Source organism: Neolamprologus multifasciatus, chromosome 22 (assembly GCF_963576455.1).
Source record: "Neolamprologus multifasciatus chromosome 22, fNeoMul1.2, whole genome shotgun sequence".
In the NCBI taxonomy this organism is placed as follows: Eukaryota; Metazoa; Chordata; class Actinopteri; order Cichliformes; family Cichlidae; genus Neolamprologus; species Neolamprologus multifasciatus.
This window is the reverse complement of record NC_140459.1, coordinates 17,139,710-17,159,107: the sequence shown is the minus strand read 5'-3', so window position 1 is coordinate 17,159,107 and position 19,398 is coordinate 17,139,710. Positions and strand designations below refer to the sequence as shown.

Sequence of the window (19,398 nt, the reverse complement as noted above, 5' to 3'; positions counted from 1 at the left end):
AGGGGCTAATAATCGGCTCAGTCCTTTTTAATGATTGTTGAAAGCCCAGATCGTAATCGTGATTAAAATTCGATTAATTGAGCAGCCCTAATTGAAAGTAATAAAATTCCTTAAGTTGTAAAAATAATTTCATGTTTAGAAACATTATTTTTCAACTGCTGCAATAAACACCCTAGCAGTCTTTGACAGAGCGGTCAACTCCTGCTAATCTTAACCTCTGAAAGGCTCTTTGGGATGTTTTTCAAAACTGAATGTTATCATTTAATAACTTGTTTTTTGTTTGTTTATAGGCCATTAAAAGCTACAGATACCATAACTATTGCTAAAAAATGATGCAGGAATGCTTTTATGCACAAAACATTAGGCCATAGAAAGAATGTTTTAGTCAGTACAAACGCAATACTGGACAACACAACTTCTACAGAGGCTTCAAGGCAAAAGTGCAGAGCAGCAGCTTCCATGCTTCGCTGATTGCTACGCATGCTTAGGCACAGTTCTGAGAGATGGTCATCATTTTGGCATCAGTTAGAGCCCAAACAACAGCAAGACTTATAAGTGCCCTACCGTAATTGCAAGAGTTAGCTGGCATCCAAGCATTTACAAAGACGGCCCGTTTCCTGTCCATTTGCTTTATTAAAACTATTAATATTGGAAAAAGGCTTAATGAGATGCAAGTTCAACAACTACTAACCAAGTCCCATCTGATATCAAACTTCCTGTTTCCTTTAAGCACTGAGTATATTTACTCCTGCAGCTACCTCTCACCTCATCAGTGTTTGCGTTAGCGTTGAGTGTTGAGAGCAGTGGTGATTATGGGGGTCGTAAGAGCAGCTGGTATTAGCTCAAAGTGTTCTTTCTCTCCACCTGCCCTCTGGACACCTGCCAATAAGTCGCATAAACCACAGCCACATGAAAAAAAAAAGAAATCCACACGAGCACCCTTTTATCACTGCCGAGCTCGATTATAAACACCTTGGCTGTAACCAGAGCAGATGCAGACAGGCACATGCCCACACTTTCATACATACACCTCTAGCGCTTCAGCTCCCCAGAGAGCAATACACACATTGGAGAAAGGAGCCTCTTTCCCAATTACACTTTGTGAGAGATGGCTTCTGTGTGTCACAGTGTGCATGTGAGTTTGTGTGTGTGCGGGCTTGCTGAAGGTGCTCGTAAAACCTCCGGAGATTGAGTTGATGGAGAGCATTAAAACAGGCCTATCAGCTGGTTCAATCACTTCACCCAGCCTCCAGGCAGGACAAAGGATCTGCCCGCCACTTCAACATCTACCTAAAAGCCTTTTACTTACCCCCCACCCCCCATCCCCTTCTCATTCTTTCTCTCTAGCTCTTCCTTCCCCAATTTATTTGCTAATTGTGCAACATTTAACCTTTTGTAAAGGATAAGTTGACTGCACGGCTTCAGCGTTTAAAGAGCTCCTTGCCCACTGGTATAGGAAAACACAGACACAAAAAAAAAAAAGAAAAGAAAAGAGAGAAAAAAAAATCACTCATTGGCAGCGAGACAATCAATGCAGGATGCAAGCATGTTTGGATGACCTTTCCGTTCAATCTTTCTTTGGTGCAGAAAAAGAAAAAGAGAGAAAAAAGGGACAGAGAGAAGCGAAGGGTGTGTCTTTGGGGAAAGGTCTGCATTAGGCGAGCTTCACCTCTGATTAATTTACTCCTGTGTGGTGTGAGTGTGTGACACCGCCCAAGAGGAGACAGCTGCGACGAAAATAAAAAAAATGAAAACACAAAGCAAAAGAGGGAGCGAGGGAGCTCGAGTAAGAGAGAGCCCACCCCTTCCTTCTTACTTTCCAACATGTCAACAAGTCCACACAAAGACCCCGCCATTATCCAATATAGATCTATACAGATCCATGCGCACATTAGTAAGAAAAAATTCTCTCCAGTCGGCACTTCTGCTTATTTGTTCCCACACAAAAATAAAAGTATAACATGAGAACTGCTTTGCAGCGTAGTTATATTTTCTACTACAAAAATAGAAAATAGAATTTTAATCAATTATTTCATGACAAAACAGTCCTGAACTGTCCTGGCTTTTATGTTCAATTGTCTCTGGCACCTTTATAAGTGTTACTTTTACTCTGGCTGTACCATTTGACGAGTTGGGGTAGCCTAAACACAGCCCAAGAAAGCAATTCTCTTAAACTGTTAGCGGTTGGATGGGTAATACAAAGCAGTAATATTTGAAAGTATCGGCAGTAAAATTAAACAAATAAATAAAAATAACGCCATTGTCTAAAATAAAAACTCTAAGAGTACCCCAGCGAATTGGTCCACTTTTAAAGCAGAGGGGGGGACGGGTGGTTCACAAGAAATCCCGCTTTTACATAGGTTACTGCAGATGCACAACATCGGAATATTTGCAAAAAACAAGAATCTGTAAGTCCCACAAACAAAGAGAAATGCTCCACATCCCTGCTGCATTATTAATAACTGTGTAGGATATCTGCATTCTTCAAAGCACAGCCCGCGTCGCACCATGTGGAATGAATTCACCCGATGAGAGGATTTATTAAATCGCATCCGAATGCAAGTGTGGCAGAAATGACAATAAAACCGGCAGAAAGGAAAACCTACAGGCTACGTGAATGTGACTGCACTCCCGAGCTGCACTCCCGCCACCTGTGTGTATGTCATCATGCCGCTCACGTCCTCAGCGCTAACGCTCTAAGCAGCCGCGAGCGAGGCCACAAATTGATGGACGCTTTCAACCAGCCAACGTGCCAATTGTCACTTAGCATTTGGGTCAACGCTGCGTCCCTTAGCTTACAGTAGTCTGCAATCAAAAGGTAAACAAGGGAAAAAAAGATGTCTCTTTGCTGTCTACCTCTCTCTGATACTGTTATCAGTTTCAGATGGGTGATGGTTCTGATTATTAGTTACTTAACCCTTTCTATGGGGGAACAACTACAAATGACTGGCATATTTGCATAGCTAATTTGAGGTGTGCATATGTGTGTTTGTCTCCAGTGGACCTCTGTATACATGTTGAGTACACTGCATGTTAATTTATGTGTACATTATTAATTAAAGCTAAAACATTTAAAGTTTGCATGTGAGAATGTCCAAATGAACAGCGGGTAGCTCCAAAATATGTGAACACATTTGAAATTTTGAGAACGCTCCAGGTTGCCAGAATTCGACACGGCTCCTTGTCGTCGAACACTCGGACAAACAACGTGTATCCGCCTCTGTGTGTTCCGTACGCTGCTGTAATTTTGCCACGCTGCCTCTTCTAGAGCTCAGCAGCAGGAGAACATCTCTCTTGTCAGTCAGAGGAAAAATACAGTCACATACACACACGCACACAAAGCAGGCAGAAAAGAGAGAGAAGACAAAGGAAGAGAGGGAGGGCTGGACTGTGGGAGGGTGGGAGAGACACGGATCATGAGCGAAGAGGGGGAAAGAGCGGGAAAGCAGAGATGGAGAAAGTAAGACAGAATGTCTCCGGCGAGGGAGGTAAAAGCAGGGGGGAAAGAAAGAGATGGATAGCTCATGCAGTGATCTGGGCAAGTGGGACAGTGGAAGAGAGATGAATGTAATAAAAAAAAAAACAAAGGTACACGATTGGCCAGCAAGAGTACAAAGTGTACTGTAAGTGGGAAAAACAGGAGGGAGGTTAAAGGAGTAAGGGGAGCGACAGTTTTCTCTTTGTTTTAGTGAAGATCAGTGAGACATCATCTCCCACACAGCAGGATACATTCACCTCTGAGTTAATACAATATATAAAGCCAGCTGTCAAGTCTGATTTAGCACCAGTACAACTTTATTCAGGTTAGTGAAGGCCGTGGCTTTGACTGGCAATGCAATAAGTTGTTACTGGAAGAAGGTGTGTGTGTGGCTTATGCGTAAGTTGATTTTGTAAGTTGAAGCGGTCACCAACACTCCCCACAAAGACCATACTGCAGGGAAGCACCCGTATTTACACTGATATCAATGAGAGGTCGTGAATTATTCATGCTATATGGAGGAGTACGGCTACGCAACATGGTTTATGTGCATGTTTGCAGACCTAAGCTGGAGAAAATGCTTCGGTGTGACTGTCTAATGGGAGTGTTATGTTTCCCTCCATCAAGGCTGGAGGAGCAAAAATAAGAGAGGGTGCTTTAAAAGAGAGACCAAGAGAAGGGGAGAGAGAAACCCCTGGTAAACACATCCATTTTCGGCTCATAGTGAGACAGTGCTGCCAAAGCTGCTACGATACACACACACAAGTACACACTCAGGCATACATTCAAAAACACAAGCACAGCATCTGCAGCTCTGCAGCTCGCTGGTTTGGCAGAACATTGGAGTCCCACCCGACCCAAACCCGTAAAGTGATTGCACACACACACTCAGACTATCTCGCTCACATGGGAGTCAAGTCGAGCATGTGGAACCCAAATCAAAACAATAACAACCTCGCCTGCAGAGCTGGTAGACCACGTGACCGAAGCCACGGGCTCCCATTGTTTGCAGGGGGACATGATACAGAAAGCATGTGGGAGGGAGGGTAATGAATCTATAGTTGGGGGAAACAGTCGCATCGCTGATATTAAGAACGCCTCGTCGGTGGGGCTGATGTTTGTCTAGGAAAACAGGAGATGGTGCGAACAATCTTTCCAAATAGGGGGGCTGAGGGGGCAACTGTACCAACTGCCTTCTGAATTCCAGCACCACCCTGAAAGTGTACACCCCACACCCCGCACAAAGATACTCCTATAATCTACCTCAAAGCAAGAAGTGCCACTGCTGGCTGTTTAATTACTTACAAGCTGTTTTGTACAGCTACGAGCGACAACCTGAAGAAGAGCAGTGCTGTAAAAATAAATAAATAAAAAATTAACCTTTTACCTTCAGGGGTTGTGTGTCTGTGAGTCTACAGTAAGCATGTCTGCTGACCTTCAGGTGAAACTAATGAAGCTAATGACAAATGTCTTTAAAGAACAAAGGACGGTGGAGGAAAAGAGAGAGAGTGAGACAAAGAAGAGAAAGTGCGAGTGGATAAAAGAGACAGGGAGAATATTGCACTGGACCCCTACAGAGATGAGACGGGCCAATCAGAAGCTTTATCTTATTTGAAGGTTGGGTGGTGTGTGGCCATGGCCAATTATGATCTGGCGCTTTTATGATGCAGCTGAGGTCCACCATTTAGAAGTTTTAGCACCACCAAAAGCAGGTTTACAGATTTTAAATGTCACGATGATTTCTGAGAGACAATCACAAGGACAAGAATAAGGAGCAAAGGCAAAAGGCAGCCTTTCTCCATGTCCTTTTGTCTTCTTCCACTGAATATAAATCTGTCCAAGTCAGTTAACCGAAACCCGGCAGATGACAGTTTAAAATCTATTTTGGAAGTGCCTGCTCACTTATTTACAGTCCTGCTCTGCTGCCTCCTCGCAGCTTTAGATCTTATTGGAGACACCAAAGACCAGGGAGGCCCCTTATTGGATTATGGAGTAAAAGGATATTCCACTGTTGTCCTATTTGGGAACAATTTATGTAGATCTTTCTCAGCAGATGGTTGTTAGATGTCAGACTCGCCAATGGCTAACTTTCAATTAACTTTATCGCTCCCCTCCTCACAGCATAAGGCCTCTTTGTTGAGGAAGACATCTGTGGGATCGTTTTGGCTAAATGCAGAAGATTTAACAGCACTGAACTCAATTCAAAGAAGGCTGCACAGCAGTGGGCTTTCTAGCTTTCCTAATAGTTATTTCATCGCTAAACATAACAGTACCAAAAAAACCCAAACCTGAGAGCAAATCAAGCACATCTGCACCGAAAGATCCCCGATACACGCTGCGCTGTCACAACATTAAGCGTGTATGGTTGCTGCTTATATGAAGAAATATCTTATTGCTCCCTTTGAGGTGAAATTACATGCAACAGTTCTAAATGCATTATAGCCTCTCCCACGGTGTAAATATCTTTGATGCATCTGTTAGCCCAGAAGGTGCATTCATCTCACATCTGGATATTAACACTCATGTAGACATAATGGTTTTGGCTCGTTACATAAGTCAGGATCGGATGAAGGCCCTGCTTAATCTACAAATTTGTTACTGTAGTTTTATTTTTACTGCAAACGAACAGAAAAGTGCTTTTACAGACTGCTTTTTTTTTTTTTTTACAGTTTGTCTGTAACCCAGGCGGTAACTGACAATCGCTTTCAACATCAGTTCTTTAAACGATAAAACGTATTCCTGTGGTTAAAACTCAGTTCTCTATCAACATGATGGTGTGCAATGTTGTTTCAAACTGCTAATTAGCAGGTAATGTGTCCTCCTCTGATCAATACTCAACTGTCATTGGATTAATACAAAAACCTTTGATACCATTAGTAGAGGATTATGGGGTCAAAGCTCTTCTAAAGGAGGAAAGGAAAAATTGAAAAATGTGAGATTTGTCCATCCAACCACAAGTGTTGGGGGGAGGTTACTGCACTGAAGATATTTTGCTGCACACCAAAGGGTTTTTGAAACTGAGCCAAAGGAAAATGACTAGTAATGTAATCAGATTACTCTGAGCTCACTCTGAGCCAAGAAAACCCTGACACTTTTGGGAAAAATGATAGAAGGCATGTCACGATACCAGAAAATCAGTAGTCAGAGCCAAAGCCAGCAGACGTGCAGGATTCTCCATACCCAAATTAAAACCAAAACAATCTCATGTACTTAAATTTAAAGTTAAACAAACTCTTTTTAAAATTAAAATCAACAAATATTATCATTATATTTTGTAGACAGGACAGACTGAAATGTTAGAATAGTGGCTGATTAGCCTACTAAGGTTACGATGAGGTATAATGTTAGTTACATCACGGAACGCCATGGATTTCGCTACAGCAATGCCAGCTGTCTCAAACAAAATGGTAATGTGTATTTCAGGTTAAAAACCAAAGTACTTTCATACCTGACTCTTACTGCCTTGTCAACAAGTTGGGGTGGCGCCATCGTGCAAGCTGCACTAATCTTTCATGTTGTTTTGTGTGCCATGTGGGCGTCATTCTTCTTCGGCACAAAACGATAGACTAGAACACTTCAAGGTGTCTGATGCCTGGATGAATTGCTGCTGTAGTGCATGCGCTGCCTATGGTTCAATCAATCCATCCAATTCAGAGTAACGGAGGGCTGGAGAATATTCCAGCTGTCACAGGGCGTGAGGCAGCATACACCCTGGACAGCTCACTAGCCTATCACAGGGCTAACACAGAGAGACAGACAGCCATTCACATTCACACCTACGGCGAATTCTGACTCACCAAGTATTCTTTTGAACTTTTGGAAGAATGTAGAGTACATGGAGAGAAACCACAGGGAGAACATTCAAACTCAACACAGAGAGGCCCCGGTCGCCCAGTGGATTCAAACCCATGACTTCCTCGCTGTGAGGCAAAATTGCTAACCAGTTTACCAGGACCTATGGCATATTTGCATTTTCTGAATTTTGCTATCAAAAGGTATCAGCAGCTTTGGTACTGATGACATCCCTAACTTAGAAACCTTTGTTGTGACTTAAAATAACCCGATATAAGAGAAACGCTGTTGGTAAGTAATATGGTAGGATTGAAACAATAAAAAGGAATTAAAACATCCTTACCACACGTATATTAATGTCCCTGAAAATATATACTAGCCATAAAAGAACATGCACAGACACACAATTCATTTGATAAAAAATATGCACTGAACCATGCTAAGCAAGTCTCACAGCAATTTACACATTTCATTCAAAGATCTGAGAGACTAATTGAAAGATGTTCCTGCATAATACCAAGATAAGTTACTGAAGACAGCACACCAAACAGTTTTTATATGGTGCCTCAGTCCAGCTCTCAGCAGATTAAAAATACAATTAAGGGCCCCGCAATAAAACATATGGCGAGCAGTTTATAGGAGGAACTACCACGGGTATGCCGTTGACTTTAATTTGCACTTATCTGCTGAGATTATAACGAAGAATAACGGATGTTCCCATGCAAACACCACGAACAAAGTAAGAAAACCATTCTTACAACATCTGGTCTGTAAAGCGGACGATGCTGGCATTCTGCATAGTGACAACTGAAAAGTAGAAGAGTAAACTCATACACACATGCAGATTAATGAAACACAATCAAACCAGGGCACCTCCACCCTACCTTCACCGCCACTTCGACATGCCTCGCCCACTCTGCCAAACCACGATAAAACTGATGTGCGACACTCAAATTAAAAGGTGGCTGCAGGTATGACACCCTCATGTGGTGCTCTTAATTAGTACATCTCCATTTTAATTAATAAAGCCTGTCAGCCTGACAGACATCAATAATTTAAAAAAGACAGGTCAGTGAAGCTTTACAATTGATGGCCCTAATTAGAAATAATGTGTGCAGGTGGGAGGGACTTCAGCAGCGCCGGGTTTATGTTTGGGTTAGACTTGCAAATTCCTAATGGTACCACAATATTTTTGTGCCCCTGGGTCAGTGTAATAGTACTGATATCAAATTATGGCAGAAATTGTAAAATCTGTGTGACATCACTTTGAGTTCTCTGTGTTTTTAGAGCATTTTTTCTACAGCATGCGAGACATGCGTCTTTCAAAAAAAATAAAGACCATATCTACAAGATTAGTTCAGAATAAAAACACACAGAAACTGGGAAACAAGGTAGTAGACTGCAGCTTAATTCCAAAAAAAATCGAACAAACGTGCTTAAACAACAAGCTGCAATATATATTCCAAACCTGTCAGCACATTCATAAAATGTCTTAGTATGGCAGAGCAGCACACAAATGCTTCACTATTTGAATATTTGTTTAATGGGTTTTCTGCTGAAAAGTCACACATACATAGACTGGTCGGCAACCCCCTTGAAACCTCTGGTTGCTAGGGAAAAATATGTATTCCTTATTTGGTTGCTGGAGGTGACTGACACCAAAAGTATTGACCTTCTTTACACACACATGAACATCCCATTCTTAATCCATAGGGGTTTAGGATGATGTCAGCCCACCCTTTACAACTATAACCCCTCAAACCTTCTGGGAAGGCTTTTCACAAGGTTTAGGAGTGTGTGTATATAAATTTTTGACCATTCTTCCAGAAGCACATTTGTGAGGTCAGATACTGATGTTGAACGAGAAAGCCTGGTTCACAGTCTCTGCTCTAATTCATCCCAAAGGTGTTCTGTCGGGTTGAGGTCAGGACTCTGTGCAGGCCAGTCAAGTTCTTCCACACCAAACTCACTCATTCATGTTTTTATGGACCTCGCTTTGTGCACTGGTGCACAGACATGTTGGAACAGGAAGAGGCCATCCCCAAACTGTTCCCACAAAGCAGGTAGGATGAAATTGTCCAACATGTCTTTGTATGCTGAAGAGTTCCTTTCACTGAAACTAAGGGGCATGGGTGAGTGAATACTTTTAGCAATATAGTGTATCTATTGAGATTTTGGGGGTATTTTGGAGGCTCTTAAGTATTGGCATGCATGTCAATAATGCTATATGTAAGACTTTGCTGTAGCTTCAAACAAATATTACACACATATTGTCATTTCAAAAGCACATCAGCACACGTAATCCACCCTGTTGCTTCTCTTGCTTTTGTTCAGCATCTGTTCACTAGTTAAATGTTTGAGCTTCGAGGAAATCTTTAAGTAAAATCCACATTAACTTTAGGTCATCATTAGTTCATATGTTTGAATACGATGTGTGCTTCTTGACAATGCTGCTAATTAGTACTACCTTATATATACAGACACACACACACACACACCACAGATGAGAATAATGCACATGCGTCAATAGGATCAATGGGTGCTTTTCTTTTCCTACAGCACTCAGCAATCAGTCCATTAAAAATGGGGACTATAGATTAGTCCACTGCAGCAGCAGAGGGCCACAGAGCAAATCTCCATCGTTAATGTCAGTGTAAATCCCGGACTACATGGATGTTCAGAGCAGAGTTTTTAATAACTGCGCCATCCAATTATGAAATCAATTGAAATGAACCACTCAAACCCAACCTGACCAATAACTCCACTGCAAGACAGCTCATCCATAATTCTACAATTTTACAGCCACAATCCAGGCTATAAGCTAAAGCCCAACCAATACTGCATATTTAGGTGCTAAAGACCACAGCAGGTGTTACTCCTGTCAGCAAAGAACAGGAAAAGTGAGAATACAATTCACACACAAATCTCAAAATGGTTTGAGATTACAGACAAGAAATAATGCAGTACTGACAGTAAACGGGTACTAGCAACGTGTATCTGACAAATTGTTTAAGAAGTGTATATTATTATTATTATATTCGGGCACTCATATATTTGTGATAGACAGAAACCTGCCAGTAATATCAGTCATGCCGAGCCTGTTAAGTTACAGGATATTGAATTATGTATAAATGTAGCTGGAGTGCAGTCTGTGCAGGGGGACGAATAGGTGTAAGGTATACTAGCAATCACAGCCCAGCCAATAGCATAAAAAATTTATTTGATTTATTCAGCCTATAACAGTCTTTGTCGCTTTTTGACCCTGACCTGCTCGAACTTATATTATTTTTTATATTAAGCTTACCCAGACCCAAGGGTTAGAGGTCAACTTGCACATAACTCACTATGAGAGCCCAACAATAACACACACCTTGCCTGCACACTTTCTGCGTCCAGCGCTTTGGCAAAAGTTCATATTGGATTCAGGCCAGCCGACTAATCCATAGCTACCTATTCCCCCATGTACACTAGCAGCACACTTAATTAAAAACCCATTTGCATATAAATTTAAACTCACAATTATACTCCTGTCAGGTTTGTTGTTCTCGGGAGCGAGATCCTTTCAAATGTCCTGGCAGACCAACTCAGTGTGGCTCTCACTTGCGTGCCTCAGATATTGAGAGGAGAAAGAGGAGTTTGCCTTTGATTAGTCTACGTGTAAAAAATCTAAAGCTTCATTAACAGCAGGGTGAGGTTGATCCATGAATACTGTATTTGAGATTAGATAGCGGCAGCAAATCTTGCTGAACAGAGTTAGCCAATTTAACCTACTTTCTTCACTTATCAACAACATGTCACCAACTTGTGGAGGCAGAACCCCCGAGAAACAACAGGCATGATATTTAAGTAAGGCCTCTGTTTAATAAGATGCGCTCCACGAAAAAAAAAAATCCTTGATGCGCGAAAGCTCCAACGACACCCTGCGGCACATGTGCTGCTTTTTGTCTCAGCTGGGTTTCACGTCTCCTGTGCATTTATTCTTTATCCCCACAGAGAAGATCTAATTTGGTCTCATTACGCTGAGTTATATTTTACTGAGACACCAAAGATGTAAAATGGGAGGTTAGAGAGAAAGGGTGTGGTATTGCACTGATGCACGTGATAGTTACCGCGCAACCCTGACACTAATTAGATTGTATCAGTCTAATTTGGGCATGTTTACACTGGTTAGCTGATCCTCTCAGAATTGATTTTAAGATTCTGCTGATCCATTTTTTTTAAAAAAAACATACGCAAAAAAACCCCCATATGCACCTGGTACCGAGATATGATCAGAGACCTTTTAACCCCACATAAGCCAGAGCGAACACCTTGAGACGATCCCTAGTGGCTGCTGAGGCTTCTTCTATCAATAAAGCATAAAAGTAAAGCTGTCTCTATCCTACTCTAAGGCTAAGTCAAGATAAAAAAATCTAAGAGTGATTTAATCGGGAAGCAATGAATGTGAAATCCTGAGCTGATATCGATGTTTAAAATGATTTGGCCAACAGATGATACAGACGTCATTATTTATCTCCCCTCGTGTTCAAGAGAAACAAAGAAATCTTTGTTTTAAACTCCTTCAGCTCTGAGTCACATGCTCTTTAACCCTTTAGCCTGTACAAACTGTAGTGACACAACAGATGAATATCGGCCACTGACGTTCAATTAAAAGTTATTTATACAGCACCAAATCAAGCATCTTTACAGTTTTCTGGTCAGTGTTCAGGTTTTATTCACCACAGGACATCCAGTGGTGTTTGGGGTGGGAGCTACTGGGTAGCCTGTAAACACACTGCATCCAAATGTGTTTTTTTCTTCTTTTCTTTTGTTCTCTCCATTTTCCATTTGCTTGTATTTAAGGAATGTGCTAAAGGAAAAAAAAAATTTTCCTTTAGATTTAAAAAGATAACTAAATAAATAAATTAAAAAATCCCAGCTAAGGCTGCCATCAAAATAAATCACAACATTCGTATTTTCAGAAGCCGTTTTTATGGTTCAAAAGCAGGAACGCTGATTTACACATGCTGAACAATGTTCCTTTTATATGAATACAAACACTTTTCTGTTATTTTTAGCTGTGTGTGGTAAAGCCAATCAGATTGTCAAGATATTTGCCTCAGCACACCTGGTTTGGTCATACTGTTGTGAGGAGAAAAAAAACCCATCAACATCCAATCAGATAAAGGCCCGCTGAGATTAGGAAAGTTAGACAGTGGAGGAGAAGGAACAATTTGTCTTTTCAGATAGTAATCTTCTGGTTTCTAAACTCCACTGGCATCCAAACCAAGAAAACTGTTTTCTTTGGCAAATGCACAGTGCGCTTTTTCCCTCCCTCTCTCGCTTTCCCTCTATGTCACTCAGTCTTTCGAAAACCCACGCCGCTCCCCTACTTTCTCTTATTTCGAAACCCGAGCGCCGGCGCTCACCGCAAACACAAACACGTTGTGCAAAAGCAGCGAGAGCAGTGTTTCCAAAAAAGTAAGAAAACTCCATAAACACAAACAAAACCACCGAACAGCAGGAAAACAAACTGATTACGGGCCGTGCCACTTTATCAAAAGACAAACGATAATTTGAGAGTCCCTCTGGGCCTCTTTTTGTCTTTGGCCTTGTTCCATGCCTGAGTTGGCTGATGCAGGCGGCTCTGAGAGTGGAGCACATGGTTGGCTCAGCGCACTAAACTGGGTGATCTGCAAGCACACTGATCAACAATAAAAAAAAATTACAATAACAAAATGCTCTTGGCAACAACGCTGGTTTTGAAGTTGGTTCCCTCCCAAATTCCAGTCCACCCTCCAGACTCCTTGTCATCAGTTACCATAATTAAATTACATGTGTAACTTTGTTGAGCTTTTATGTATTAAAAAAAGAAACAAGGAAAGAAAAAAAATCATGGAGGAACAGCAAGGGGTCCAGTCATTTAGAAATACATGAATAACCTCTGTTAATGCTAGACAGATTTGGGGTTGGGTGGGGGGGTTGCTGGCTTTCTGAAGAGAAGAGGATCTAAACCCTCAGATCTGCTGTTTTGGGATTTTGTAATAACAAGCAAAGCACTCTTGATTTTGCCTTCATCTAGGGTTATACTTCACTTCCCCTGCTAGCAATTAGTCTCCTGAATGCTATTTGTCAAGAGCCAAGCCATTCGTTTTCCACTGGTCTGGCCCCACTAGCTCTTGTTACAATTGGCCGTTTCCTGAATAAAGAAAACATAAGCCCTTGGAGGAAGGAGCAGACCCAGCAGCTGGCTGAGACTAGAGTCTGACAATGTTTAACCATGTCTGATAATTCAGCAAAGACAAACATGGCAATAAACAAATCAGAACCTGCCGCAGTGAGCAAATCTTTCTACTCTTAACGTGCAGAATAAAAAAAATTTTTTAAAGAAAAAAAAAGGAAATAATTTTTGAGCGTTTGAGGGTTGTAGTGATGGAAAAAATATCAGTCAACACATGTCAATCATGCAATGCCATCGATTTCTGTTTGCAGGACTCATAAAAAGTTGCCAAAGCAAGCGTCCTGCAAACAAAAGCAATGTACGCAGCTACTCGATAAAGCACAGAGAGTTGGACAAGCTGGCAGAAGCATGAAATGTAGTTACAAAAAGCCCCCCGAGGTCCAACATCTTATATGGCACACTGTCATTTTTCCTCTAGTTTCCCAATGATTGCAGAAGAGGCATTTGGGTACTTCACTGAATCCCAGCGAGGGAGGGAACCTATTGTATTCTAGGTTGCAAGGGATCTGGAGAGCCATCAAACAGCCAGACATTTTCTTGGTAAATCACAAGTTGAGAGGGAACTTTTTTTTTTTCAGAGCGCAATTAACAACCTCAAGGTCAGACTTCTCTGGAGAGTTCTCTCCGACAAAAATCCTCAGGCATTTTTTTCCCTTTCCTTTCTCTTTTGCTGTTAACTTAATAGCGACACATGCTCTCTCAGCTCCGTTACCTTCTTCCCCTCCGCTGTATGCACAAATTTCCCCTCAGTGCTTGGGCTTCCTTGGGCTTCCGCGTCCCTTTGCCACCATTACTCCTCGCCACCTCCCTCCCTCTCGTCTCTTTGCCCCTTTGTCTCCATTACAGATAAACGTTACTCTTTGGTCAGCGGCGACACAATTTCTTCCCCAGTGTGGGAACAGGTTTAAAATTGGTCGCAGGTGTGCAGCGGATGAGACCTTTGGATCTTAATCTTGAGGCAATAATGGAGCTGTATACCAAAGAGGTCACTGTGGGGATATCTAAAGAAAGAGCTTAGAATCATACCTGCTCTTAGAGGCAGCAACAATGAACTTTCCATCTTCTTGATTGTGCAAGCACACTTTATGAATTGGGCTGAAAATTGATTTTTTTTTTTTTTTTTTTTTTTTGTGGGAAGTCTGCTTTTGCAGTGGGTTTGATTTAGCACTTGACTAGCAAAATAGATTGTTGGATGTTGAGTTGAGGCTTTGAAGTGCTATACACAAAATAATCAGAGTAATAAGTCTATTCTATGCTGTTGGACTTTTCATTAACTAAAAAAAGATTGTGGCATGGGGAAAGGATTGAACTTTAACTGAACTTTAACTGCGAGAACATTAAGAAATAAGAAACAGGAATGAAGGGATGACTTCACTTATAAAGAAAACTGAAAAATCCACAATTATTCTTCTTCAATGCTGAAACTTTATTAAGCAAGTCATCTGCACATATAAACATTTGCTTTATCTTCCCATGTTTCCTGTCTCTGTCATTACTGTGTCTGCCGAATGAAGAAAAAAATAATGTTCAGAAACAGAAAAGAGGTGTCTTTAAGGTATAAATGAAAATAGAGTACTGTACAAAAGTTCATTTGTTTAAATTTATTGCTATGAAAATAGGAAGGTGGTGTAGCGATTTATTGAAAAATGGAAAAATTTATGGAAAAGTGTCTTATGACTTTAAATGGTATTTATGTGACTTTCATTTTTTGGCTCACAAAGTGAAATAACTAACAAATCCCTAATAATGACAAAGTTGCTGATGTGCAAAAAGGCAGTAACACAAACAACCCCAGAAAAGACTTAAAAATACAAGATCTGATAAGGCCAGAGCATTTCAACATGTTTGACTGTTTTTGCTATTTTGGCAGCTTTTGGTTCAGTTGCAGATGTCAAATTAAATTGTCAAACTAAAAAAAAACAAAAAAAGTGAAGTGTTACCTTGACTTGTCAAAAGAAGATAACGCTATTGTTTCACGAAAGTCTGTACACAGAATTGGTTTCAAGGACTTCTTCTTAAATGTTTGTATTAGTGTTTCAACAAGTGGCAGCCAGAGCTTCCTTAGAACAAGGCAGGGAAAAAAAACCAAAACATAATTACAGGATTCTTTCCAAGTTTACTGTGAAAGATCTACTGCCCTTCATTAGAGATATGGCATAAGAGGGTTAGCATACAAGTGGATGGAAAGTTACCTGGATGACAGATATCAATATGTCAAATTCAATAATGTAAAATCTAAGCAGTTGAAGGTAACTTGTGGTGTTCCTCAGGGCTCTGTGCTGGGCCCTAAATTATTTATATTATACATAAATGACATATGTAGCATTTCCAAAGTGTTAAAATGTGTATTGTTTGCTGATGATACCACTGTGTTGCTCAGGTAAAAACCTAGAACAGCTTCTGACTACAGCGGAAAAGGAGTTAAATATATTAAAAAACTGGTTTGATGTAAATAAGTTATCATTAAATATAAAGAAAACAAAATTGATTATTTTTGGCACTAGACAAATGAAAAAATGTATCTAAAATCAGGGTTAATGGAATTGAAATTGAAAGAATGTACGAAAATAAATTTCTTGGAGTGATAATTGATGATAAGCTGAGTTGGAAGTCTCATATAAACCATGTGAAAACAAAAATGTCAAAAACCATTGCTATTCTCTATAAAACAAAGCATGTCCTGAACAAAAAATCATTATACACACTCTATTGTACTCTGTTGCTTCCATATATGACTTACTGTCTGGAGATATGGGGTAATGCATATAAAACGAACACTCTTCCTATTTTCAAGTTACAAAAAAGAGCTATAAGAATTATAAACCAATCAAACTATATAGAACCAACTAACATTTTGTTTATTAATCTGAATACCCTGAAATTTTATGATTTAGTTGAATATAAAATGGCACAGATAATGTATAAAGCACAAAATAACTTGCTTTGCCCCAGTACTCAGAAGCTGTTCAAAGTCAGAGAGAGTCAATATGACTTAAGGGGAACAGATTTCTTTAAAAAAAACAAGATAAGGACAAATATAAAGCAGAGATGTGTTTCTGTTAGAGGAGTTAACCTGTGGAATAGTTATGACAGTGATTTAAAAAGGTGTAGTTCATTTTCCTTGTTTAAAAATAGAGTATTAGAAAAATATATATATCAAGAATGAAAAGAGCAAAAAACAAACAAACAAACAAAAAAAAACCTCTTGAATCTTTTGCTTTGATGTAGTTACTTATCTAAGGTGGAAAGTTTTTTTTTTTTCTTGTTTGTTTGTTTTGTTTTTGCTTTGTTTTATTATTTGCTTCGAGCCCTGTGTACAGGAACTGCATGCAAAAAGATCTTTTGTTAAAAGGGTTGGCGTAATAAGCAAATGCTTCAGCCAATACCTTTTGATTAGCCTTGTCTCATGCTTTCTTGCTTTGTGGTAGATCTTTGTTTTGTCTTCACTGAGATATTTGAATGCTAATCAATAAAACATATCGCTCATCATCAGAGTGGATAGTGGGTTTAGGTACCATGTCCTAACCTCTAACCATAAGATTGGAATTAGTGCGAGCTATTCTGACAATCTGACACGACTAGTTTTTGTTATAACACAGCCCCCGACTCCAGAAGCACATTGCCAAACGCCATCATGCCATGGCAATGTGCTAAAAGTAGCCATGGCAGCCATTGTTAGCTTTTCATTTCACACCAAAATACGCAAAGGTGTCCATAGTTTAAAACCAAATCTAACTTTAGTCATTGGTTGCTTCTATATACACACGTATATAAGAAGTATTGCACACAGTGCTCATGTTTTTGGTGCCTTAGAGATGTCTGCACAGTCTAAATAAGATCCCAGCATACATAATCCAGTTGGAATTCTGGCTGGAGAGCCAATTTGGATTTTCGGAGTGCTGTGTGTGCCCACACCAATAACTCTGAAGATGTATAGCTCTCTGAAGGTCATGTCTTCTTTCAGTCATTTTATGAGGATTTCTGAATGTGACTTATAAGACATCTCCCCGTGGCTACATTGTTTTTAGCTGGCCTCTGTGGGAGGAGGTGCAATCACTAGACAACATGAAGTTGGTCTAGTGATTGCACATAAACTTGAGCAGCAAGATAATCAATAAGACATCCAACCATAAACACATAAATATCAATATTTTTGCAATCCCCATCCAAAGGACAGGTATGAAATTCCAGTCTAATCTATGCAATAGACCTTTCTTCCTTCTTAATGGGCCATAAGGCAGCTTCTAATCAATGACTCATCAACAAATAACAGTTAAATTTAAGGCAATAGCTCAGGATGGAGTGATAAAGTTGCTTTAATGGGAAACTTTTGCTGTACTTTTCAGCAAGTTGCCATCGATTGGACTCTTGCAGCAGAGTGAAGGCAGGTAATGAGGAGTGATGTCCAATAACAGCAAAGTGCTTTACAAGGTATTAGGGTTTCACATTTAATTGAGAAAGAGTGTTGTTCCTTTATTACATAGAACTTCACTGTCGTGCACTGCTGCCCACCAATGGTTAACTGCTCTATTCTGGAAATGGCTTATGTGGGGGATTAGTCTGGTGGTCTAAAATAATATTTGTGTGCATGTGTGTGTGCACGTGTGTGCGTGTGCAGGGTAAAGAGAACCACCGAATGAGTAAAGGAATAACTAATGCATCATAACATAATAATTATTTCCAGTTGTATAGGGTTATGTTCTGCATGTAGGATCAGTTTGGAATATGTGCCCCAATGTTTATACCACATGAAAGCAACAACTGTACACGCTGGCTATGAGGGCAAAGTATTCTGCAAGGCCACGGTGTCTTTGCTGTGTAGCAGGAAAGACGCTCAACAGGGTAACTGTTGAGAAACCACCAGAGAGGCATGCCGTTTAAATAACAATACCCATAAATGCTTCTGCAAGTTAAAGAAACAGCATCCAAAAGCAACATTTTGCTGAAAACCTTTTAATATTCAGAACACGGATAGAATCCTAAATCAACAAAATGTCTGGATCGGTTTATAGAGGAACTATTATGCTCATTTCCGCCTCCATATTTTTACTCTTGGATTCTACTAAACTAGCTTTATGCGAGTCACGATTCATAATAATCCACATTTATCTTATAGTAGACACTGGTGTAGTTCACGCTATGTCAGGAAGCAGTTTTAGCTACCCTCTCCCTCCCTTGAAGTCAACTTTCTTGTCTCGATCACAAGGAGAAGGTTTGAAAAGCAGTTCTTTGAGGCATGTTCTCAGACAGCTGTCTGCCCGAGATGACATCATCCACAGTAACAGTAGAAAAAAAACAATCAAACTGTTGAGTGTTTACATCAGTATGAAGCCTGAACCTTTGGATTATATGGATTACTTGCACATACACATCTATGCAACTATATATCTATCTATTTATAATAAACACACACACACAACACTGTATGTTGGAAGAGTGTAGCATGTGTGAGGCCATATAATAAAATATTTATGTAATGGAGTAAAGCAGACTCTTGCCAAATTATCTTGTAAACTATGTGCTGCAAAGATGGCTTCGAGGATCAAATAAAATACAGGATGTCAGCCCACATAAGGTCTGTCCTATTTGTGAGATGACATATCTATGTCATAAACTTTTTGTGAACTTTGCCTGTACCACTCACCACACACTAGCCAAGCTGCCTGCAGGATAGGAATCAGACTGTCACTGCTAGAGAATTTCATATACACAGTCCTACCTGGCGTGGGGGACGTCAATGCTGGAGGAGACTACTTTGCGTTTCTGCTCCAGCAGGGACACCGATCGGGTGTCAGAGTCCCGGCTAACACGTTTTCCGTCCGTTGAACGCTGCTCCTCCGCTGGCTCTGGGCTCAGACAGCCGCCCTCCACCTTCTGGCCATCTGGAGCTCCGTTACTGGAGCTCTGC

The 19,398-nt window shown here is 40.5% G+C and overlaps 1 protein-coding gene and 1 long non-coding RNA gene across 3 annotated transcripts in view; both read right to left on the bottom strand.

Annotated features, from left to right (window-relative positions):
* The window catches only part of znf704 (zinc finger protein 704), a 74,589-nt gene that overhangs the window by 44,725 nt on the left and 10,466 nt on the right, over positions 1-19,398 (bottom strand). Inside the window, exon 2 of one of the 2 annotated variants that reach the window (XM_085149809.1) lies at positions 19,210-19,394. In XM_085149809.1, the coding sequence (XP_085005935.1) occupies positions 19,210-19,394 (185 nt within the window). Of the gene's footprint in view, positions 1-19,209; position 19,398 lie in introns of both variants that reach the window. The other variant, XM_085149808.1, reaches the window with a different exon arrangement.
* LOC146493253 (uncharacterized) lies at positions 1,048-19,209 on the bottom strand. Its single transcript, XR_014872142.1, has 2 exons — positions 16,967-19,209; positions 1,048-15,620 (listed from the first exon to the last, which is right to left on the bottom strand). It is a non-coding gene; the product is annotated as an uncharacterized LOC146493253 (long non-coding RNA).